General features: G+C 45.5%; 1 protein-coding gene across 1 annotated transcript; it reads right to left on the bottom strand.

Moving 5' to 3' along the window:
- Positions 1–1,948: 1,948 nt before the first annotated feature.
- Positions 1,949–21,103, bottom strand: SF3A1 (splicing factor 3a subunit 1). The gene is made up of 16 exons (XM_080932013.1): positions 20,942–21,103; positions 20,319–20,440; positions 15,200–15,407; positions 14,052–14,309; positions 10,871–10,945; positions 8,994–9,144; positions 8,165–8,352; positions 7,187–7,304; positions 6,757–6,942; positions 5,997–6,118; positions 5,663–5,908; positions 4,910–5,117; positions 4,325–4,479; positions 3,285–3,386; positions 3,106–3,177; positions 1,949–2,520 (listed from the first exon to the last, which is right to left on the bottom strand). The coding sequence occupies exons 1-16, from the start codon at positions 21,002–21,004 to the stop codon at positions 2,419–2,421; spliced, it is 2,376 nt and encodes a 791-aa protein (XP_080788139.1). The 5' UTR covers positions 21,005–21,103; the 3' UTR covers positions 1,949–2,418.
- Positions 21,104–21,163: the final 60 nt, after the last annotated feature.

Raw genomic sequence — 21,163 nt, 5'->3', positions numbered from 1 at the left:
ACATGACCAAAGTAATTTATATATAATACATATATACATATAAAACTTATTTTTAATAAAAGAACTTATTTTTACAAAAAATTTAAAACTTAAATTTGGATAAAAAGCACTTCTTAAACTTACAAGGTTGTAGGATGTGCAGTGCTAGAAAACAATCTTGGTCTGTGGCCACCAAAGGTCACAAGGCTCTGTGGTCAATGAGCCTCCAAGTGAATGTGAGCCAGGACAGACATTCATTCTGGAATTCTGGGAACTGTTAACTCCACAGTATGGATCAAAGGGCCCATTCACTTGCATTCTACCCAGCCACATTCCTGGTCTCATGTCATAGCCTCGGCCACAGAGGCACTGTGGGGTTTGCCAGTCAGTCTGCAAAGGCGTATGTCCTGACAAAATGCCACATCGCTAATACCAAAAAGGAACTCTTGGGCATGGGATTCTCTGAGGCTTCCTGATGCCCCTTCCACACACAGCATTCCCCTCCCTCCTGGAAATCGCTCCAGATTTCTGGTGCTGCCCAATCAGTGTCTAGCAATGAGCTTGTTTCAGGCCCCTAAACCAGAAAAGCACACCAATAAACCAAATTTTGCACTAGTCCCTAGGCAAACTTCTAGCAACCAGGCGAGAGGCAAATGTCACACAGGATACAGACTATCACAACATCAATGATGTTAAATATGAGGGCTGAGGGCCTAGCAATGTGTAGCGGAGCCAAGTGACTGATGCCATTAGAAGAGCTGCTTAAGCCAAGGCTGGGAGAAAAAGGTAGGATAGGTTGAGGAACAGAATATTGCTTCTGTGATCCTGAGTGTTTTCCTGAGATCCCAAAGAAGAGGTACTGGGAACTCTCAAATGCTTTCAGCATGTGTGATCCTCAAAAAAGAAATCAGCTTTGTTTACAGTAAGCTCCCCCCGACCCCCTGAATACACACAGCAGCACCTGTACCTCTGCAAGAGCACAATTCCAAAAATAACAACCTCCATCAGGACCTCAGTTGTGACCAAGAGCAAGGCACACGTTTTGGACTTACTCTTCACCTTTGAGCCATTGGATTGTGGGCATGTGACTTGCCCTCAGTACCTCAAACAAGAATAACCACACAAGTGCTTGAACAGGAAGCAGTGGCAAGCCTGATGGCCCATGACTTTAATTCTAGCACTTGGGAGGCAGAAGCAGGCTGACCTCTATGTTTTCAAAACCAGCCTAGTCTATACAGTAAGTTCCAGGGAAGCTATTTCAAAACCAAAGAAAAACAAAACCAAACACAACACAGAAATAGCAAATTAGATACTAAGAGGCTCTTAGGTCAGTACATGAATTTGGCACAATTAACCACACACAGCATAAAGAAACAGCCTTTATTCACCCTGGAGCAAACCACTAAAACTGCTATGACCATCAAATGATTTGAGGCATGAAAAAGGTTACTGATCCTTGTTCTATGGCTACTGCATGCTGAAGGCTACCAAAGCTTTAAAAATATAAAATGTGTGTATCTATAAAGTCATGCTGTGGCAAACATGTGAAAGATCAGAAGACAGCCATGGGCGCTCACCCTTGCCTTCACCTGGCTTTACAGAAGGTCTTTCTTGTTCACTGGCCCATTTAGGATGACTCTGGCTCAGTCTTGTCTCCTAGTGCACAAGGGTAGCAGTGGCTTGTTCTAGTGGCTTTTACATCAATTCCTGCACCATAAGCACTTTACTTACCAAGCCACCTCCCCAGCACAAAGTGCTTTTTAGAACACTTGAAAGACATGACGACAGCAGAGACCCCAAAAGCTCAACAGCACAGTTGTGTCAAGGACAGACCCATTTGTTTCCCTCTTAATCAATTTGGAAATTCACTTCTGTCCTTAGAAGAGTTGTTGTTCACTATCCCTGACACATATAAGAATGGCAGATCTTTCTAAGCCAGTCTGTGAATGGCAAGGACAAACTGCTTCCATGAGGGTCCAACAGATGTTTAGTTTTTAATTTAAAAAAAAAAAATTTTTTTTTAAAACACAGTATCTCACACAGCCCAGGCTAGCCTCAAGCTGTACAGCCAAGTTGAACATTTAATTCTTCTGCCCACACCTCCCAAGTCCCGGGATCACAGGAATGCATGTACCATGCCTGGCTTCCAGAGGTTTATTAGAGGCCAAAGCTTGATACAAAATGAATGGTAGTAGCCATAATCTGTCAGCTAAGCATTACCTGATATTATGAAACTGTCCTGTGGGACAATCCTAGATTTTCAATTCCTAATGGGCTTCCCTGAAGGATCTCCGATCCAAAATCTAAACAAGATATTCATTCCATAGACTGGCTTAGAGGGAAATAAATGCCCAGACTGTGCCTGAAGTCCCAGGGAGGCTCCTGGAACTGGTGGTGGAAAGAGGCACAATGGCAGGAGTCTAACTGCAGTATCTCTTGTTACTTCTTCCGGCCGCCTCTTTCCTTGAGGGCCAGGTGGATGACAGCACCACTGGCCATGTTGTAGTAAGCCAGGGAGTTGGAATCCTTGATGAAGATGCCCTGGAAGACAGACAAATGTCTTAGTGTATGCCACCTGTCTTTGACCACATGCAGCCTCACACAACTAAGTTTGTTGTGAATATTCTGGTCTTAACCGATATGGAGGCTTAAGGGAAGGTCAATGAAGTATGGAACTTCTTCTAGAACACCTCTTTTTCCTTCCTTCCAACAGATGCAAAGTAAGGGACTTTGTCAACATTTAGTTCAGTTTTCAACCTTCCATGACCAACTAACTACAAGGCACAGCCAACTTCTCAGGCCATAAGGCCTTTAGTGATTACCTTAACCAATACCCTATTTCACAGAGGAAGAGAAGAGGCCCCAGAAAACCTGAGGATCCCTTTACATCTACATAAACAACCAGGTTGTCTAAGATCACGTCACTGGACTGATCTCCACCCAGTTCCACAGACTGAGACAAAGGATTTTAGGCCCTGAATTAGACGACCCTGTCAGAACCCAGCACTCCACCTGCATCATTTCTGGGATGCCACACCCAGGTCTCTATTATACTGTGTACAGATTGTTTCAGGGATGGCAGAGGAGTTGGCACCAAAGGGGCAGGACTGGGTTACCCTTGCTTACTTCATACTGTAGTTTCTGTTTCCCTGCAGGCATGCCCGTGGCTTCATGAATCTTCACTTTGATGACAGAGACCTGTGGGATCAAAGGAAGTCCATTCCCTTGTGAAGACCATCTGGAAAAAGCTGACCCAACCCACTGACTCCAAAGCACCTGTACCAATTGAGGGTGGCAAGACATACCTGGTCTGTGAGTGGGAGAGTGAAGACCAGCCCCTGCCCATTCAGCTTCCATTCCGTCTTATCCTGCATGTTGGGCACCTGAACCTTGATGGATACTGGACCCTGTAAAATGCAGTGCTCATTATGCCTGGAAAGCCCCAAGCCAATCAGGAACTATGCTCTGCTAACAGCAGCTCATCCAAATAATGACTCCTGCCACTTGCGCCCATTTACTTCTGATGCCATGTGTGACACCACACAAGGCTTCTTTTTATTTTTCTAGACAGGCTTAAAGGTAGGGGTCAGGGCTAGCCTAGGCTGGCATCAAATCTCTTGCCTCTAGAGTTCTGAGACTCTAAGTGTATATTATCATACTGTTTCGTTCCTGCTCCCTAAACAGGCCCATCGTGCTTATTATCCAGTGAATCCCGCAATCTCAAGGACCAGGAGGGTAAAGATATGGTCTGTGAAGTTCTGGGTTCAAACTCAGCAGACGACAATGAGCTCAATGCTACTTGCCTATGTGAAACAGACTGGTGGGAACATGAAAGAGAATAGCGTGAACCTTGGGTAGGTGCTCAAGGAATAGACAGACATTAGTCTTGGAAAAATAAAATAAAATCTTGTCAAATATACTAGCCAAATAAATCTCTGGGGAGCCAGGACTGTTACTGTGTTCTCATCAGTGCCAATGTAGATCCTTGTTTGAGAATGCCAACAGAATCCAACCCTAGCAGGCACCTTCCCAGGGCTGCGGGAGATCTAGATTTAAGAACATGTGCCCAAGACTTCCTACAACTGGTTTCGGGATCCTGTCACTTTACTCATGTGACAATGTCTCAGCAGCTGAATTTCCACAAGAATCCACACGACCACAACTACCACTAGCACCTTCTGACCTCCCAGCTATTGCCCTCACATTACAAACACACCCAGAAGCTTTTTATGGCTGACCAACATCCCCAAAACTAAGAGCACCGGACTGGAACATAAGTGGGGTTTGGGTAACCCATGCTGCTTCCAGCTACTGGAGTTCACAGGCAACATTCTGGGTCACAGACCTTGTTCCTGCGCAGGAACTCTTCCTCTGGCATGAGGCTGTCCTCGGTCTTTAGTTTCTTGGATGGAGGCTCATCTTCCATAGGAGGTGGGGGGTGTACAGGAGGCATTGGAGCCGGGGCTGGCACTGGAGCCACGGGTGGAGCGGGCACAAAGGCTACAAAGACACGGTACAGTTGCCCAGTGAGTACAGAAGAGGTGAAGAGGCCCAAGAGGCAGGACTGGGGAGATTTTGCTGGGCAATTTTGAGGCTTTGCTCCTTAGAGGTGTGGAATGTCAAGCCTTCGTGAGTCTGTCACTCAGCACATTCCCTGGCAGGGAGCCTTGGAGGTTGACCGGATGAGGAAGGACGGAATGAGCAGCAGGGCAGGGTCAGCCAGACAATAGTTGGGCTCTGGTACTGTCAAGGACCTGACCACCAAACACAGACACACTAGCTATACCATCTCAGTCTCAAAACAACTATGGCTCCCAGTTCTCAGTTGAGATTTCCTCTGGGACAGATACTCAGTGGGAATAGCGGTCATTAAGGCCAATCACGGCTTTGTGGACTGATCTATTAGATGAGGAAAACATTACAGACTGACCTGTTGGCACAATCATGGGAGGTGGGCGAGGTGCCATGATGGGAGGTGCTGCAGGAGGCATAGGAACCACGTTGATCCTGGGTGCGTGGATGATGGGTGGCATAGGGGCAATCACTGAGCCTGGGGGCAGCCGGACCACAGATGCCATGGGTGGCCGAGGCATGACAGGTACTGCAGATACAACAGTGGTGCGGACTGGAGGTGGCATCTGAGGGTAGGAGGAGACACATAAGTCACAGGAAACCAAGGCTCAGTTTCAGGGACACACCAAGTGGCCACACAGAATGGGGACTGGACAACTTAGACTCTACTTTTATAACTGAGACTGAAGTTTCATTTCATGCTCATGATAGAAACTTGATGCTGAGTTCCATGTTAATACTCTTTCTCCTTGGGACTCAGTGGTTCAGATTCAACCAGCAATTCATGGAAAAGTAGCATTAAAGAGTCTGACCTTCACCTCATTTCCTGAATAGACCACTAGTTCTCAAAGACCCATTAAGCCCACAGTCCTTCTCTGCCTCAAATTTGTTTCCCCCAATTTGCCACTCAGCTCACTCCCTAATCCAGATCTCCTCTGCATTGGAAGATCAGGATAGATGTTTTCACTTTCAACTTGATTCTTCCTCTTTCAACTGACCCACTAGCATCCGGGCCCTACTGTAAAGTTGCCCTTTTTACACAAGAGCATCAATCCACCCTAAGGACTAAGGTTTAGAGTGCTTTAAAGTCACAGGACGGCCTCTGACTCACCGCAGGTGGCCGGGGCACTGATGTGATGGGGGGTGCTGAGCTGGGGATATTGGTGGCTGAAGATGGAGGCGGTGGCTGCTGAGGAATTTCATTGGGCTTGCTAGGGCCAATCTTCTCCTTAGTGTCATCTTCTGGCACCAGGCCCTTGGCCTTATGGATGGCCTCAATCTGCTCCTGGAGGGTGATGTTGGCCTGGGCAGCCTGTTGGGTCCGGGCCATGCTGCCTGAATGGCCATCCCAAGTCACCTGCATGGGAAAGCAAAGACATGGCTTGTCATGAGCCCACATGTGGGAGACAGGACAGGGAAGGCACTAGGATTCACTGGAATTGCACCTTTTCCTCCGGCTTCTGGATTTCCTCTTCACCAATCTTCTTACCAATGGCTGTCTCTTCTACCCCAAAGATGTCAGTACGTCGCTCAGCCAACTGCTTTAAGCTGCTCTCAATGTCGAGACCTATACACAAAAAAATAGAAAGAAAGGGAAACTAAGCACGGTGCCATTTGACAAGTCAGCAGCTTTCTGGGAATGGAGAGTAGAAGTTGGAATATGTCACTTATCCTCTAGGTCTGGGGAGGGTTCCCAGAGTAGCATTAAGCCTCAAGACATGGTGTTTGTCCAACTTCTATTAACACATCCCTAGCCCTAGGGAGCACATCCACCTCCCAACCCTCAAAGGCAAGACCTCTCTATGTAGTCCTAGCTGTCCTGGAATTCTCTATGCAAACCAGGCTGGCCTCGAATTTAGAGATCAACACCTGCCTCTGACTCCACAATGCTGGGTTTAAAGGCGTGCACCATCTAGCCCTATCCTGCTGCTTTATACTTGGCAGTAAGACTAATTAGTGAGTGTCACTCAAGGAGAGAGAATGTAATCACAAGCTCAAGAGAACAAAGGAATAAGTATTTCTATTGTCAGATCTTGTTACTAGATACCAGCAGACAAGTGACATCCCTGCTAGTGCCACATTTTAGAGGACTCCTCTACAGTGTACTGGAAAATACACACATCTTTTGCAAATCCCTAACTCTCATTAACCTCAACCATTCTGTGTCTGCACAAAGCAAGCCACGGGTGGGAAGCTCCATCTCACCTGGTGCATAAACCTCATCATCGCTCTGTTTCTCCCGGATGGAGCGATCCCGCTGCTCCAGCCAGCGGGGGTCAAGAAGTCCAATGCGCATGTGTTCTTGCATTTTGCTAGCAGGAATCTTCTCCCCAGTGATGGGGGATACAAGATACTCATCAGGAGCAGGAGCTGGAGGAAGGGGCTTGGAAGCTAGAGGAAACAGATGTCTAGTCAGAATAGTGGAAGGTAGCTGGTGTATTCAGACAGCATTCACTGAAAACATCCATCCATTGCCACTCTTACACCAGGAACCCAAAACTGGAGTGACTACACACTTTCCCACCATGAGGCCTATAACATATGGGTCACCTCAAGCTTTCCTAGAAACAGCCCATCTAAAAACATGACCATTCAGGACTTTTAACATCACAAGGACTGGGAGGCAGGGCCATACCTTTGGGATCATAGTCCTTTCGCACAATGACTTGGTCTGGTGTTGGGGGCAGAGGTGGAGGCATGGGTGTCTCTGGAGGTGGAGGCACTTTCTGTCCTTCTTCTTCATCATCTGAACCCTAAAAAGCAAATCAATGTCACAACTCAGGAGATGAAAGGCTACTTCCCCAAAGCTCAAAACCACGGCAGCTCTCAGGGTGGCAAGGAGCCTTAGTCCCTGCCAGCCAATCCATGTGCTAAGTCTCTTGGGGCAGCTAAGGTCAGACGGCAGCAGGCCAATCGGCTTCCTCACAACATGAATGGGAACATCAGAGACCATGGCGCTAACACTCCTCCCAGGCATTTCCAGCAGCTGGCACCAGGCAGTCCCAAGAGGCCAAGCGCACTTCACATCCAGGGGAGAAATGCAGGAGCCAAGTCAGTGCTAAATGGTAGCTGCTCCCAGAGCAGTGCTGGGAGAAGGAGAAAAAGCCAATTCCCACAGACACTAGGGCCCTTTCTTCTCAAGCTGAACACAAATTCTTTCAGAGTGGGGAGAGCAGCTTGGCTCAGGATTCTGTGCCTACTGGAGAGCCAAGCTGGAAGGGGTTAGAAACGTCTGAGAGGATGTGTAGGCTACATTTAGACAAGCTTGGGAATTAGTAATCCTTTAGTCCTAAGTACTAGAAAAGTATCAACGCACAGGGTGATATGATTCCCTAGTAGGGCTGGTGAAGGATGGCTTGGGACCAGGGACTCTGAGCCAAAGGGAAGGCCATAACTATACAAGGCTGGCACAGCTTTCAGACACTTCCCAAGACTCAATCTTTGTTTCTGGAGCTAGAGAGAAGTGATGTGCTGTCTGTGCTTAAACAGTTGTGAGGCTTCTCCTGAGCTCACCACCTTTTGAGTCTGACAAAGAGCAGAAACTTGGACCAGGAGAACACCCAACTTCTTTGGCTCCAGGAAAAAGTCAAGCTAAAACTACATAGGAATTTACCTCGTCCATGTCCTGTACTTGAGTATCCTGGTCCAGCTGGGAAGGAGTCTCCTCAGACTTTTCTTGATCTTCCTCATCTGACTCAACCTCCATCTCCACTTCCTCACTTTCCCCAAACTTCTCGTAGCGCTCTTGAATGAGGATCCGAGCTCCCAGTTCCTCCGGTGTTGTTGGAGGCGGAAAGTTTCCTAAAAAGGGTAAGCCAGGGTGAAAAGCATTCAGAGTTGGGTGTGTTGTGATCAAACAGCTTTGAATCCAACATTTGGAGGGCTAAGACAAGTGGACTTTCTGTGAGTTTGTAGCCAGTCTGGTTGACACAGTGAGTTCACAAGACAGTCAGGGATACATGGACCCTGTGTGATGGCTATTCTTGGCTGTCAACTTGACCACATCTAGAATTATCTAAAACTGAAGCAGCTGAACCTGTGAGAGATCTTAGGTGGAAAGACCATCCTAATCTGAGCCATACCTTCTGGTGGCAGCCTATGTCAAAGGACATGGAAGAAATGCTTCTCACCCTCTTGGAAAGTCTGTGCATCCTGCTGCTGAGGCATTCTTTCCCTAGTTAAGTTCCCAATGAAGACCAGCTGAGACATCCATTCTCATGGAATTTCTGTTGCTAGATCACAGCCTGTAAGTCCTTCTAATCCCCTTTGTATACACAGATTCATCCTGAGTTCTGTTCCTCTCGAAAACACTAACATGAGCTGTCTCAAAACAAAACAAAGTAAGAGAAGAAAAAAGGCCATCCTCATTCTGACTGAGGATATCAGTCTAACATAGTAGGGTTCCTGGCATCCAACTGGAGGCACTCTCTTGCCAGACCAACCTTGCTCATTGGGTTGGAAATCCACTGTCTCCACCACCACAAAGTCATGCCAGTCAATCTGAGCATAGGCTACTCGCTCCTTCTCCTTTTCTTCTTCTTCCTTCTTCCTCTCACGTTCCTGAAATTTGGCCCATTCTACTCGATAACAAACCTATGGAGATAGAAAAGAGCACCTACAATGAGGCTTCATGACATCTTTCAAATGGAGATGTACCTATGTTCACAAGGAGAACTTCTGCCAGAGCTAGAAAAGAATTCTGTGCTCATAGCAGCAAACTTTCTTGCTCTAAATATACATGAAAACCTAGTAACTGGTAGCGTAAACCTCATCACAAGTCAGTGGCTGCTACAAGTAGCTGCACAGCATAAGCCCTAGGGGGAACCAATCAGATCCTCCCAGCCCCCACCCTTTATTTTTTTTCCTGAGAGGTGATCATGTTGTTACGGTGTTCCAAGTTTATATCATGATTCGTTCTCAGCAGAGAAACCTACTACACCTGCAGCAGTCAATGCAGAAACTCATGCTGGAGAAAAACAAAGAGTGGTATGCTCAGCACAATGGGACTTTCATATTACCCATAAGCACAGTGAACATTTGCAGAAGAGAATACAGAGAGTGTAAGAACCAGAAGATGGGAGATGTGCAGAAAGTCAGCTTCTGAACACAACACAGCCACTGCACTCAAACTCACTGCAGCTGTGGCTACCTACACACCGAAGGACCCATCAGTGGGTCATCAAAAATGGAGGACATCCCTCCTTGAGGGACTGCTGGCAACTCAGGGTGGCTTAGGTTAGGGTATCATTTTCTTCAGCTGTGTAGTCCCTGATAAGTGCCTTACACTCCAGTAAATAATCTCTTATCCCATGTTCATCTAAACAACTCCACTAAACTCAGTAGGTCACTCTGCACCCAAAAAGATGGCATGAGAGTAGGAGGGGTTGTGGAAGACGCAGGGGAAATGAAGGAAAATAAAGGGGGATGGGCAAAGACATCTAAAAATCAGTATTTAATGTATGAAACTAAAACTTTAGGATGAGGGCCACTTTGGGGCTTTGATTTTTTAAGACAGGAGCTCACTTTGTAGCCCTGAGTGGCCTTTGAACTTGTGCTCGAATTAGGATTAGAGGTGAAACATTACACCTGGCAAACATTTAAAAAATTTAAAAAGAACACCTGGCATCTTCAAAAGCAGCCCCAATTTGAGAGTCTGAGAAACAGCTGTCTCAGTTAAAACGGAGCAGCACCAATATGCCTGCTCAACTGTGAAAACCTGGAAACTTCACAAGGCATCTATCACCTCCAGCACTCAGGGATCTGCTGGGGAAAGATAGTTTTGTACCTAAAGTAGGGGAAAGAAACTAGGTTAAAGCTTCTGGTGAAAACAAAGCAGACTTGGCTTTGTAGTCACAAGGCTTTTGTTCTCAGCACCCAGGCTTAGGTTCAGGCTGACCATCCCTCACCTGAGATGTTTTAGTATTTGTTTTTAGAGGTGTTTCTAATTTTGGAATATCTGCATAGACGTGATTGATAAATTAGGTACCCCGGGGATAGAACCCATGTCTAAACCTGAATGCCATCATATTCAATATGTACATATTGTACTTGATTTCATGCACATGGCCAGAAGGTTAATTTTATATGACATTGGTGTACCTGCATTTTGGAAGTGACCCATCACATGAGGTCAGATGTGGAATTTTGAATTTCTGGTGTCATGTAGGTGCTCACAAAGCTTCAGATTCTGGAGTGTTAAAATTATCAAATTAGGGAAAGTCAACTTGAACTGCTTCAAAGATGGTTTCCAAACAAAAACAGAATCCACAGAAGAGAACCCACTGCATTGGTTCCTGGTAACAGGAAATCCTTCGTTTACCTGGTCCAAAACTTCTCGGGGATTTTCAGCCTCTTTCTTGAGCTTTGCAAATAAGCCTTTGGGTGGAATCAAGATCTGAAAGAGGATTAGAGTAACTGTCAATGTATCACACACACTCTAAGACAAAGAGGCAGCCTTGCTAGGCCCAAAGGACACAAGGGATGGATCCCAGCTCCACCTGTGGGGTTTTGGGCAAGTTATTTAACAACTTAAATGTGCTTTTCCTTCTCCAAATGTTGATGCTACTAAAGAAAGTACCTAAGTACCTTTAGAGAAAGCCATTTCCAGAATTCCCAGTGAAGTGCTCAAGCCATAGGCAGGTTTCCTAGAACATGCTCTTATAGTTGCTTAAGTGACCCTAATGTATGCTTGTCATTTTGAAAATTAAAGTCCTCCCTTGCTGGCCTGTTCAGGACTGCAGCTACCTCTTCCCTTTCTTCCCAGTATTCCATACCCTTCCCTAGAGCATCAATCTCCACCCGATGGAGTCCTCACCTGTATTCTCCTTCCCACTGAGATCCTGCACCAAGATAACATTCCTGTCTTCCCACTACTAGTGTCCAGCGTGCGATCCCCGAGGAACGGAACACTGACTGCCTTTACTCTAACAGCCATTCCAATCCTTCCGGCAATATCTACTTCTACTCACAAAGCAGCACAATTTTACCTTGCCTCTCCTTGGATTCCTACCCTTAGAATCTATCTGGTAGAACAGCTTTCTCCAGCACCTTCAAGATACGAGTCGATGCCAATATCCAATGTTAGAGGAAGAAACAAACAAGTAACAAGATAGAGGTCTGAGAACTTCTAACTACGGAAGTTCAAACTGAACTGAGACCACACTTAGAAGTGATACTATGGGTTAAAGAGCAGCGCCTGCTGTTCAGGACCGTGTTTGACTCTTAGCACCCACATGGTGGCTCACCAGCATCTGTAACTACAGTCCCAGGGGATCTAAGTCTCTTTTCACTTCCATTGCCCCCCACACAAGTTGGGGCAGAACCACTCATACACAGAAAATAAAAATAAATGAAATTTAGAAATCCACAAACCCAAGACTATATACTTACAGAGCCCTCTGGCTTTGGGTCTCAGCCATTGTTCTACTGCTCCACTAGAGTCTAGATTTGGTTATTTCCTAAAGACACATTTTTAAATATTTCTAACTATTACTCTTCAGAGTGAGTTCTTATGAGTCCTTTTAACTTACATCTCCAACAGTTTCTAAATATTAACAACAGATGTAAACCATTCCACTAAAAAGAAAAACAAGAAAAATGTGCCACTGGTAAACCTAAATCAGGTGAGTAGCCTTTGTAAATTATCAAAACATTTTATTGTTGAAGCAGAAAGTCTCTCAAAGCTTCAAACTCCTAGTAATCCTCATGCCTCAACCTTCCTAGAACTCGGATTAGAAGTGTTAGCTACTATATCCAGCTCTCTGATTAACTTTAAATATTAGGTTATGTATCAGATTTTTTTAAAAGACAGTTTCAGTCTGTAGGCAAAGCTGTTCTAGAACTTACTATGCAGCACATACTCAGTGATCCTTCCTCCTCAAAAATGCTAAGATTTCAGCTCTCAGGAGGTATAGGCAGGCAGACAAATCTCTGAGCTCAAGGTCAGCCTGGTCTACAGAGTGAGTTTCAAATGAAGCCACACTACGTGAGACCTAGTCTTTTGACAAACAAGCAAGCAAACCAAAGAGTGCTTGGACTAAAGATGTGCACCACCATTCCTGGTCTGCTGTGTTGATTCATGACTGCAGCAGTGCAGCCCAGGGTTAGGAGTAAACAAAAGTGCCAGCTCTCCAGTCCCAGCACTGTAGCCTGTGTGACTCCAGCCAGGATAACTGTGAGAATGGTGGCTGCCTTAAACAGTATCAGGGCCTTTGGGAAGGTGTTGCACATGAAATGTCTTCAATGTTAGTAGATTCCTACTGAACTTCTCATGTAAGTTACTCCATAGGATAAAGATAGCAAAGACTTGAATCTCAGCAACATGGCTTACAAGCTTGAGACCACAGCAATCATGAATGGTTTCACATTTCATTCGTTTTTGGTCTTTTTACTTGAGAACAGTGCCGAATCCAGCACTTTATGCATGCTAGCAAAGTACTCTACCACTGAGGAATAGCTAAAGCCCCATGAAATCATCTTTCTTAGCCTGTTTCTGCTTGTAAAAGCTGGGAAACACCACTTTACTGTTTAGAGCTGCCTCTCAAGCCCTGTAGCCAACAAGTGACAATGCACGGACTCGACACTTAAGCAGAGAGTCTGCTTAGTCTTGTCACACAGCAGATGGCCACCTAACAACAGCAGCTTACAAACACATCTCTTCAATACCAAGAAGTATTTAAAGAGAGAACAATACAAGCTGGGTGTGGGGAGCCATGTTGATCCCATAGACAAAAGGACCTCTAAATTTGAGGCCATTCAGGGTTAGAGTTACACAGTGAAAGGAAGGAAGGAAGGAAGGAAGGAAAGAAGGAAGGGAGGGAGGAAGGGAGGGAGGGGGAAGGAAAGAAAGAAGGAAGGGAGGGAGGGGGGGAGGGGGAAGGAAGGGGGGAAGAAGGAAAGAAGGGAGGGAGGGAGGGGGGGGGAAGAAGGAAGGAAGGAAGGAAGGGAGGGAGGGAGGGGGAAAGAAGGGAGAAAGAAAGAAGGAAGGAAGGAAGGAAGGAAGGAAGGAAGGAAGGAAGGAAGGAAGGACAAACAATAGAAATCAAGATTCAAGGTGCACCTTTAATCCCCGCACTCAGGAGGCAGCATCAGGTGGTTTTCTGAGTTTGAGGCCAGCCTAGTCTACAAAACTAGTCTAGGACAGCCAGAGCTATTACACAAAGAAAATCCTGTCTCAAACCAAACCAGAGTCTGAGCCAGTGAGATGCTTCACAGGGTAAAAGCACTTGCCATTCAAGCCTGATGTCCTAAGTGTGGTCCTCAATGGAAGGAGAGAACTGAAAGCTGTTTTCTGATGCTAAGCGTGTTCCATGGCAAGGCACAAAAGCACCTACACACTCACATGTCTCCCCCCCCCCCCACAAAGTTTTAAAATCAAGACTTTACATTAAGCTGGGATTCACATTTCCCCAATGTCACACAAAGCAAATATCCTGCTGACAGAAAGTGGATGCTATTCCCAGTGGTGAGATACTATCCTACCCTGTACCCAAACCCAGCACCTTGGTATACTGTTCCACCAGCTTTGTGAAGTAGTTGAAGAGGCTGTGCTGGGGTCGCAGAAAGTCAAACTGGTAGTTGCGCTGCTCTTTCTGCATCAGCTGGGTCAGAAACTGACGGCCATTCCTGGCCACAAACTGAGCTGTCAGCTTCACCACATCCAGGTCGAAGGCTGAGATGGAGGGGGGATCAGCGATGAACTCAAACTCAGGAGGGGGCTCCTTTGGTACTATGGTCTCTTGGATCACTTGGGCTTGGACCTAAGACAGAGTATAGAACAAGACCAGGAGTAAACTATAAAGCAGAATAGTCAGACTCTAATGTTTTATTTATTGTGAGCATCACTGGAACTTGCTATAAAACTGGCATCAGTGTCTCACCCAACTGTGACTCAACTCCTAATCTGCTTCAAGTGAGACAGTCTACATCTCTGCTCCAGTTCTGACATCAAAGGCCTAAAGAGGTGGCAATATATATATATATATATATGAAATCAGCTGTAAAATCGACTTAAGAGGCTGGAAATACAGTAAGGTCCATGTGTATGTAGTGATTCCTACTGTTTAAAAAAAGAGAGAGAGAACCAGGAGACAGAACAGGCACTGTTAGTACTTTTTACACCTGAGAAAACCACAGCAGCCTTAGGCCCTACAAGCAGCAATTGTAATACAAGGCTGCTAACATAACTTCAACTTTTACTTCTCATGGCCAAATAAAAAGTTGTCTTTTCCACAAGTCTGAGAAAGGTCCAAAATGATGAGACCAGGCCAATTCTACCCAGCAGACAAAATGCGCCACTGGTCCTCTTTGTCTTCACAGACACTCTTGACCACCAGCACCAGCTGGGTATTGGAACAGCCTCAACAGAAGGGAAAGAATGGCACCTCCTTCAGCTCAGCTGGGCCAAAAGGTTGCTCATATACAATTAACCCTCACTCCTTGGATCAATAAATCATTAGCCTTGGTTAAAGGTGTTCTGTTGAAGAACAGAGCTTCACCAACCAGTGTTCCAGAAGTGGTTCTGGAAGCTGAGGTTAACTTCACTTCTGCCCTGGGGGTTGTGATGGTGGACAGCAGAGATAAGTATGCCCGCCCACTCAGCCTGTTCTTGCTTCCTCCCTAACCCACAAAGAGGGACTGGACTCCAAACCTTCTGGGGCAGCTGTTGTTGTGTGGCTTGCTGCTGCTGCTGCATAACCTTGGGGATGGCAGCCGAGGGTTCCTGAGCCTTCCCCTCCTTGAACTCGCTGACCTTGTGGCGGTAGTAGGCATGGTAAGGGTCATTGGGATTTAAGAAATTGAATTTGGGGTTGTTGATCTCATTCTGTCGAATCCTAGCTTCGAACTCGGGCCCGTTTCTGTAAAAAATTAAAATAAGATAACACACCAAAGACTAAATCCCACTACCCGTGTGACTATTCAGACCCAAATCTCCTTCTATTTCAATATCTGTGCCACCACCCACTCACCAAACCAGTCCATTCCTCAGGAGGGCAGAGTTGCTCCCTGAGCATCTAGGCGTCAGTCAATGCCATCCGACAATTCCAACACAGCCATTCCTCACTCCTCTGCCACTTCTGTAATACCCACAGTTAGCTGAGCAATTGCTTAGTTCTTGTAATAAAGCATTTATTCTTTGGCTGAGAATGGGGCATAATTGTAGAGTGCTTATCTAAGGACCACAAGGCCCTGGATTTGGTACTAAGCTCCATAAAAAACAAAAAGGGAAAAAAACTCAACAGCTAGTAAGTATTAATGCTTTGTCCAAATACTGCCTAAAGTAACTTCATTTATTACTGGGAGGCTCATTAAGGAAACATTGCTCCGGAAGATTTGTATCTTCTGTACATACACTGGGTAAGGCCATGGTGTGGTGGCCGAGTGGGTTAAGATCCTTGCTGACAAGATGGACACTGCATGTGATCTCCTGGTTCCACTTGGTAAAAGGGCTGACTCTCACCAAGATGTACGCTGATCCATGTGTATGTGTGTGTTCATGTCATGCACACATATGGATATATACCCACACTAAAAATATACTATCCTCCAGGATAATAAAAAAGTTTGAAAAAATCCTGATTTTTAGAGTTCCAGTAGATAAAACTCAAGAGGCCATGTTTTTTCTTTTGTTTGTTGAAATACAGTCTCACAAAGTCCAGGCTAAGGATTGGCCCTGAACTCCTGATTTGCCTGTCTTTACTTCTAGGTATAGTTAAGTGTGCCACGAAACCTAGCTCCAAATATCACACTTACATAGAACATCTGTATCAGCTAAAAAGCACACAAGCCTTAAAAAGACACAAGATACAGACATCTTCAGTTTTTTTGTTTACTACCTAGTCTCACATGCAGCAAGATTCCAAAGTGTTTGTTGATTTGATTTTCCCATGTCAAATGGGAATACCACTAATACCACTTTTCCTCAAGATCGTCAAATATGGGAAAGATTTACTTAAGTAGTACTTAAGGAGATGCTCAAGACTTTTTGAATACAATGGCCTACAAACACACAGGGCAGTTACTACAGTGTAGCTTAGAAGGGGCAGTCTCACCAACACTAGAGATGACTGATCTATCAGGAGAGGCCCATAGGGCTTTCCCTGATTCTCTGGTCAGAAGCCTGCATTCAGAGGTGCCCCAAATATACCAAGCCAAGTCTTTGGGGACTACTGCCAGACAGGCCACTCTTTCTCCAGACTTTCACACCCATTGTTCTGTCAATTAAACAGAGCAAAAGACAAGATGTAGGCAACTTTACGGTTAAGATTAGCCATCACAACAAATCCATGGCAGACTGTGGAAGGCTTAGCCTCTAGCAAATTCTGGCTACACCCTGTGGCGTGACTAATACCATGCGGTCTCAATTTGACTGTACATCAGTCCAAGTAGAACCTCATGCTCTGAAAGCAGCATTGTCCTACCTCCCTATGTAATGCAAGCCATACATAAGCAGCATGAATACAGATTTGGGTCCTGCCAGATCAGGTCACCATGCCTGGAAAAAGACCACGGAGACTACTGGTTTCTAGAAAAGTAGGTCTGCTTGTCTCTTGCAGTATTACCTCCTAAGCCATGGTCTCTACACATCAGGGAACACTTAAAAAGACATGAGAAAGCAGATGTACTTATTCCAAGAAATTCCAGTGTTCTAAGTTGGCTTACTGTTAATTTTAGAATTAGATCTCCAACACAAGAAACAGATTTCAGCAGAAGAGTCTGACTGTAACTCAGCCCAGCTGGCAGGGCTTTCTGAAGGTAATTTCCAATTTAGCTTTTTAACAGGAAAACACAGGAATAGGAAGACACATCTACAGAGAAAAGGCACTTTTTACTCAAACTTGGCTGCAGATACTGGCTCTCTCCCAGACCAAGATTTTGACCTGTCCCTTCACTGTAAGCATGCAAAAGCAAGTTCTGAATTTATTAACAATTTCTGAGGGGGTGAGGGGAAGAAAATATGTTTATGATCACATGGAGACCAGAGGCCAACAATGAACAGCCTCCTCTATTGTTTTCATTCTTATTGATACAGAGTCTTCCATTGAACCTGGAGTTCACCTTTAGGTTATGGTTAGGCAGGCTGGCCAACCAGCAACCTCCAAGGGGTAGGCTAACTTTACTTATCAGGGCTGGGAACAGACAGACAGACACAGCCCAGCTTTTCTGTAGTTGGAGATCCAAGCTCAAGTCCTAATACTTGTATTGCAAACATTACCCACTAAGACATCCCAAGTTCAGATTTTAGAATCCCTACAAAAATGAACACCTTGGATAAAAACCTATGCAGAAACACGGTGAGACTTTTACACTACTAGAACTCATGTCCTATACACGAAGACATACACTCACTCTATCACTAACCTACACAATCAACCCATTTATTTATTTATTTAGCCAGCCTTGATTGATATAAAAATCACAAGACTAGGCTGGCCTTGAACTCAGACATCCACCTGCCTCTGCCTCACACATTATGAAACTTGAAGGTATGTGCCAAGACTGGCTTTCCTTTTCTTAAAAAAAAGAAAAATTGACTGTGTATGCATGTGTGCATATTAAAGGGCATGCATGTAGATATTCAGATTCTGTAGCTGTGAGTTGCCTGACATGGATTCTGGGAGCCAAACTCGGGTCCTATGTCAGAGCAGAAAGTGGTCTTAACTTCTGAGCCACTTCTTAGCTCCTGTTTTCCGCTCACCATGTAACCAGGCTAGTCTCTACCTTCTAATATTCCTCTCTAGCACCAAGATCACAGGATCACAGGTATGTATCACTATGCCCAGTAATGAGTATTTATTTTTAAGAGAACTAACTCACTCTCTCTCTCTCTCTCTCTCTCTCTCTCTCTCTCTCTCTCTCTCTCGCTGTGGCAGTAGAGGATGACACAATTATCAGTAAGCTACTTGGGAAACTGAGATGTTTCTAAGTGCACACAGTGCAGACAAGAGGCTCAAGTCTACTGTCTTCCTCAATCATTCCCTGCTTTATTTAGATTCATCTATTTACTTAAATAGGGTCCAGGCATCCCAGCTCGCCTGAAATGCCGTGTAGACCGGGGTGGCTGGAAATGCAGAGATCAATCTGCTCCTGCCTTCAGATACAAGAATACACTGGCCCCACCTCACTTTTTGAGGTCAAGGACTCACTGAATATGAAGCACAGCAATTTGCTGGCCAGTGAGCTCCAGGAATCTGTCTATCTCTATTCCCCAGTACTGAGGTTACCAGATGTAGCCATTACTCAACCTTGTTTAACATGTGTATCCTTGGGATATATACCATGGGATCCAAACTCAAGTTCTTGTACTCTTGTGACAGGCACTTGACTGAACTGAGCTGTCTCCCCAACCCCTGAAGCTTTCCATGCTCTCTCAGCCATCACTGGTTCACACAGAGTTTTCTTCTAAAGAAACTAAGAGGGAAAGACAGTGTTCAAGCTCCTCTTACAGCGTCGCTAACCAAGTGGAAACACTGGAAACAGTCTAAAAGAACACATACAGACTGGACACTCTGCATCCTCTCCATAGAAAGCAGTAGCATGAGAGAAACCAAAAATTAGGAAATGTTTATAATTCAGCATGCAAAGAGATTCAAGTCATGATAGTACTTGTATCTAAAAAGGGATGCCAAGGGCAGAAGGAACCAGCTAAGGTGACAATAGGTGGCTGGAACTGTCCTCACAGTAAGATTCCTTATGCAAAAGCCTTTCCCCAATTATTAGCATCATGGGAGAAAGGGAGAAGGCATTAGGGTTGCTATGAAATATTAGCCAATCACACAAAACACTCAATGCCCCTATCTTAGGGCATCTTTTAGTGAAAAATCCAAGTTAATTAAAACCTGTCAAGTGATATGAACTCTTATGGAGTAGACACTGTAAAATATATCAATCAGAATCTCTTTTGATGCCTCACTTTATTAGGAAGTTGGGAACTAAACATTATTAAATGATTCAAGGTGGTAGGGATGCTCCCTAAAGGGAGGGACAAAGTGTGGGTACTGGACAGCACAAGTTCCACACACAGTTCAGCGCCAAGTAACACTGCCATATAAGAAGCAGTCTGGCAAAAAAAAAAAAAAGCTAGAAATCCAGACTAATTGTGTAATCATCTCATTTTTTAAGTGTGGTGATAGGATTTTTCTTTTTTAATGATTCTAAGGACAAACCAAACATCTGCAGACTGGATATTGATGCTGGTTGCCAAAAGAATACTCTATAAATGCCCTAAGCCAGGCAATGTGTTGACCGTTGGAGTCAAGTGGCCCTCAGAAGATTGCATCCAAGGATGTAGAAGTATGCAGGATGAGGAGGCTGAGAGAAATCCTGACCAGTTTTCCCCTTGCCTGGGAAAATAGCTAACAAGTTTTAACAGCTTGCTCTCGAACCATAAGCGATCATTTGAGGCTCTGTGGAAAATAGTCCTCTCACAATGAGAATAACCAGCTCTTCTTATTTCCTCAGGCCAGCAGCTCAAACACAGCATACACACATCATCAGTCACGAAGAAACAACCAGGAATTTCCTCAGACTTTTTTTTGGGAGCAGAAACTCCTGGTGACGATACATCTAGGTGCAGTTTTCACTGTGATTACTATCTTGGCTTGTCAGTGATACCAGTCCTGTCTATTGCCTACCTCACTGCCCTACTGCGGTTTTGGAAGAATAAGTCTAAGCTAGAGCCTCTAAAACACTCCATGATGTTCTTGTGCTGATTCAAAAGCCCTTGATACTACAATTTCCCTGACCCTCTGTGCAGCAGCAGCTGTTACCTGGCCACAAAACTGGCAGTCTTGTCGACGATATTCCTGACCTCTGGAGGAGGGTAAATAATCCCTACCACTGGCTTGGAAGGGGTGGAATCCTCCTTTGATGATGCTTCTTCTTCATTTGGCTGTGAAAACAGAAAAAGGAAGGTAGGTCTTCGAGTCCCTGGCTTGGATTAGGGGTTCATAAACGCTACACCAGCCCTCACCATTTCTCCATATCGCTGACAGGACTGTCGGTCCTGCAGGGCTCTCTTGGATTAGCATCAGAGCAAGCAGTTAAAAACAAAACAAGACAGGTTTCCGTAACCATACAGTATTTAGCCATTTATAATCTAGGGGAAAGAATGGATTTCTTGGCTCTCCTCTTTAGAATGGAGGCTTCGTGATTTAAGTAAGCCCCAGGAGGAAGGCAAGGCTGCAAGTCCGCAGGCTAGTTTTGAAAAGTCCGGTTCTAGGCGGTTTGAGACCAGAAGGCAACCTAAGCGCGCTGACTCCTGGGACTTGCAGTCCTTCCAAGTCCTTCAGGGTGGCCTGAGCTTCCAGCAGGAGTGCCACAGCGCCCGCGCAGGAGGGGAGGAACTAGGCCTATAGCAGGACGGCAGGCGGAGGAGCATGGGGTACCCTACCTGTTTGGACTCTGTGGCTACTGGCGGCGGCGGGGGTACCGCCTGCACGGGTCCGGCCTGCATGATTGCGACGCTCAGGGCTGCCAGTCCGCCTCGGTGACGACAACCGGTATGGCGACAAGGTTAAGCTCACCACACGAAGTCTCCAACTCAATGGCAAGATGGCGGCGACCCAGAGAAAAGCCGCGGAGATACTTCCGGCCCCGCCCCCTCATCGTGTCG

Source organism: Micromys minutus, assembly GCF_963924665.1.
Source record: "Micromys minutus genome assembly, chromosome: 1".
NCBI classification, from domain to species: Eukaryota; Metazoa; Chordata; class Mammalia; order Rodentia; family Muridae; genus Micromys; species Micromys minutus.
This window is presented reverse-complemented; position numbering and strand designations above follow the sequence as displayed.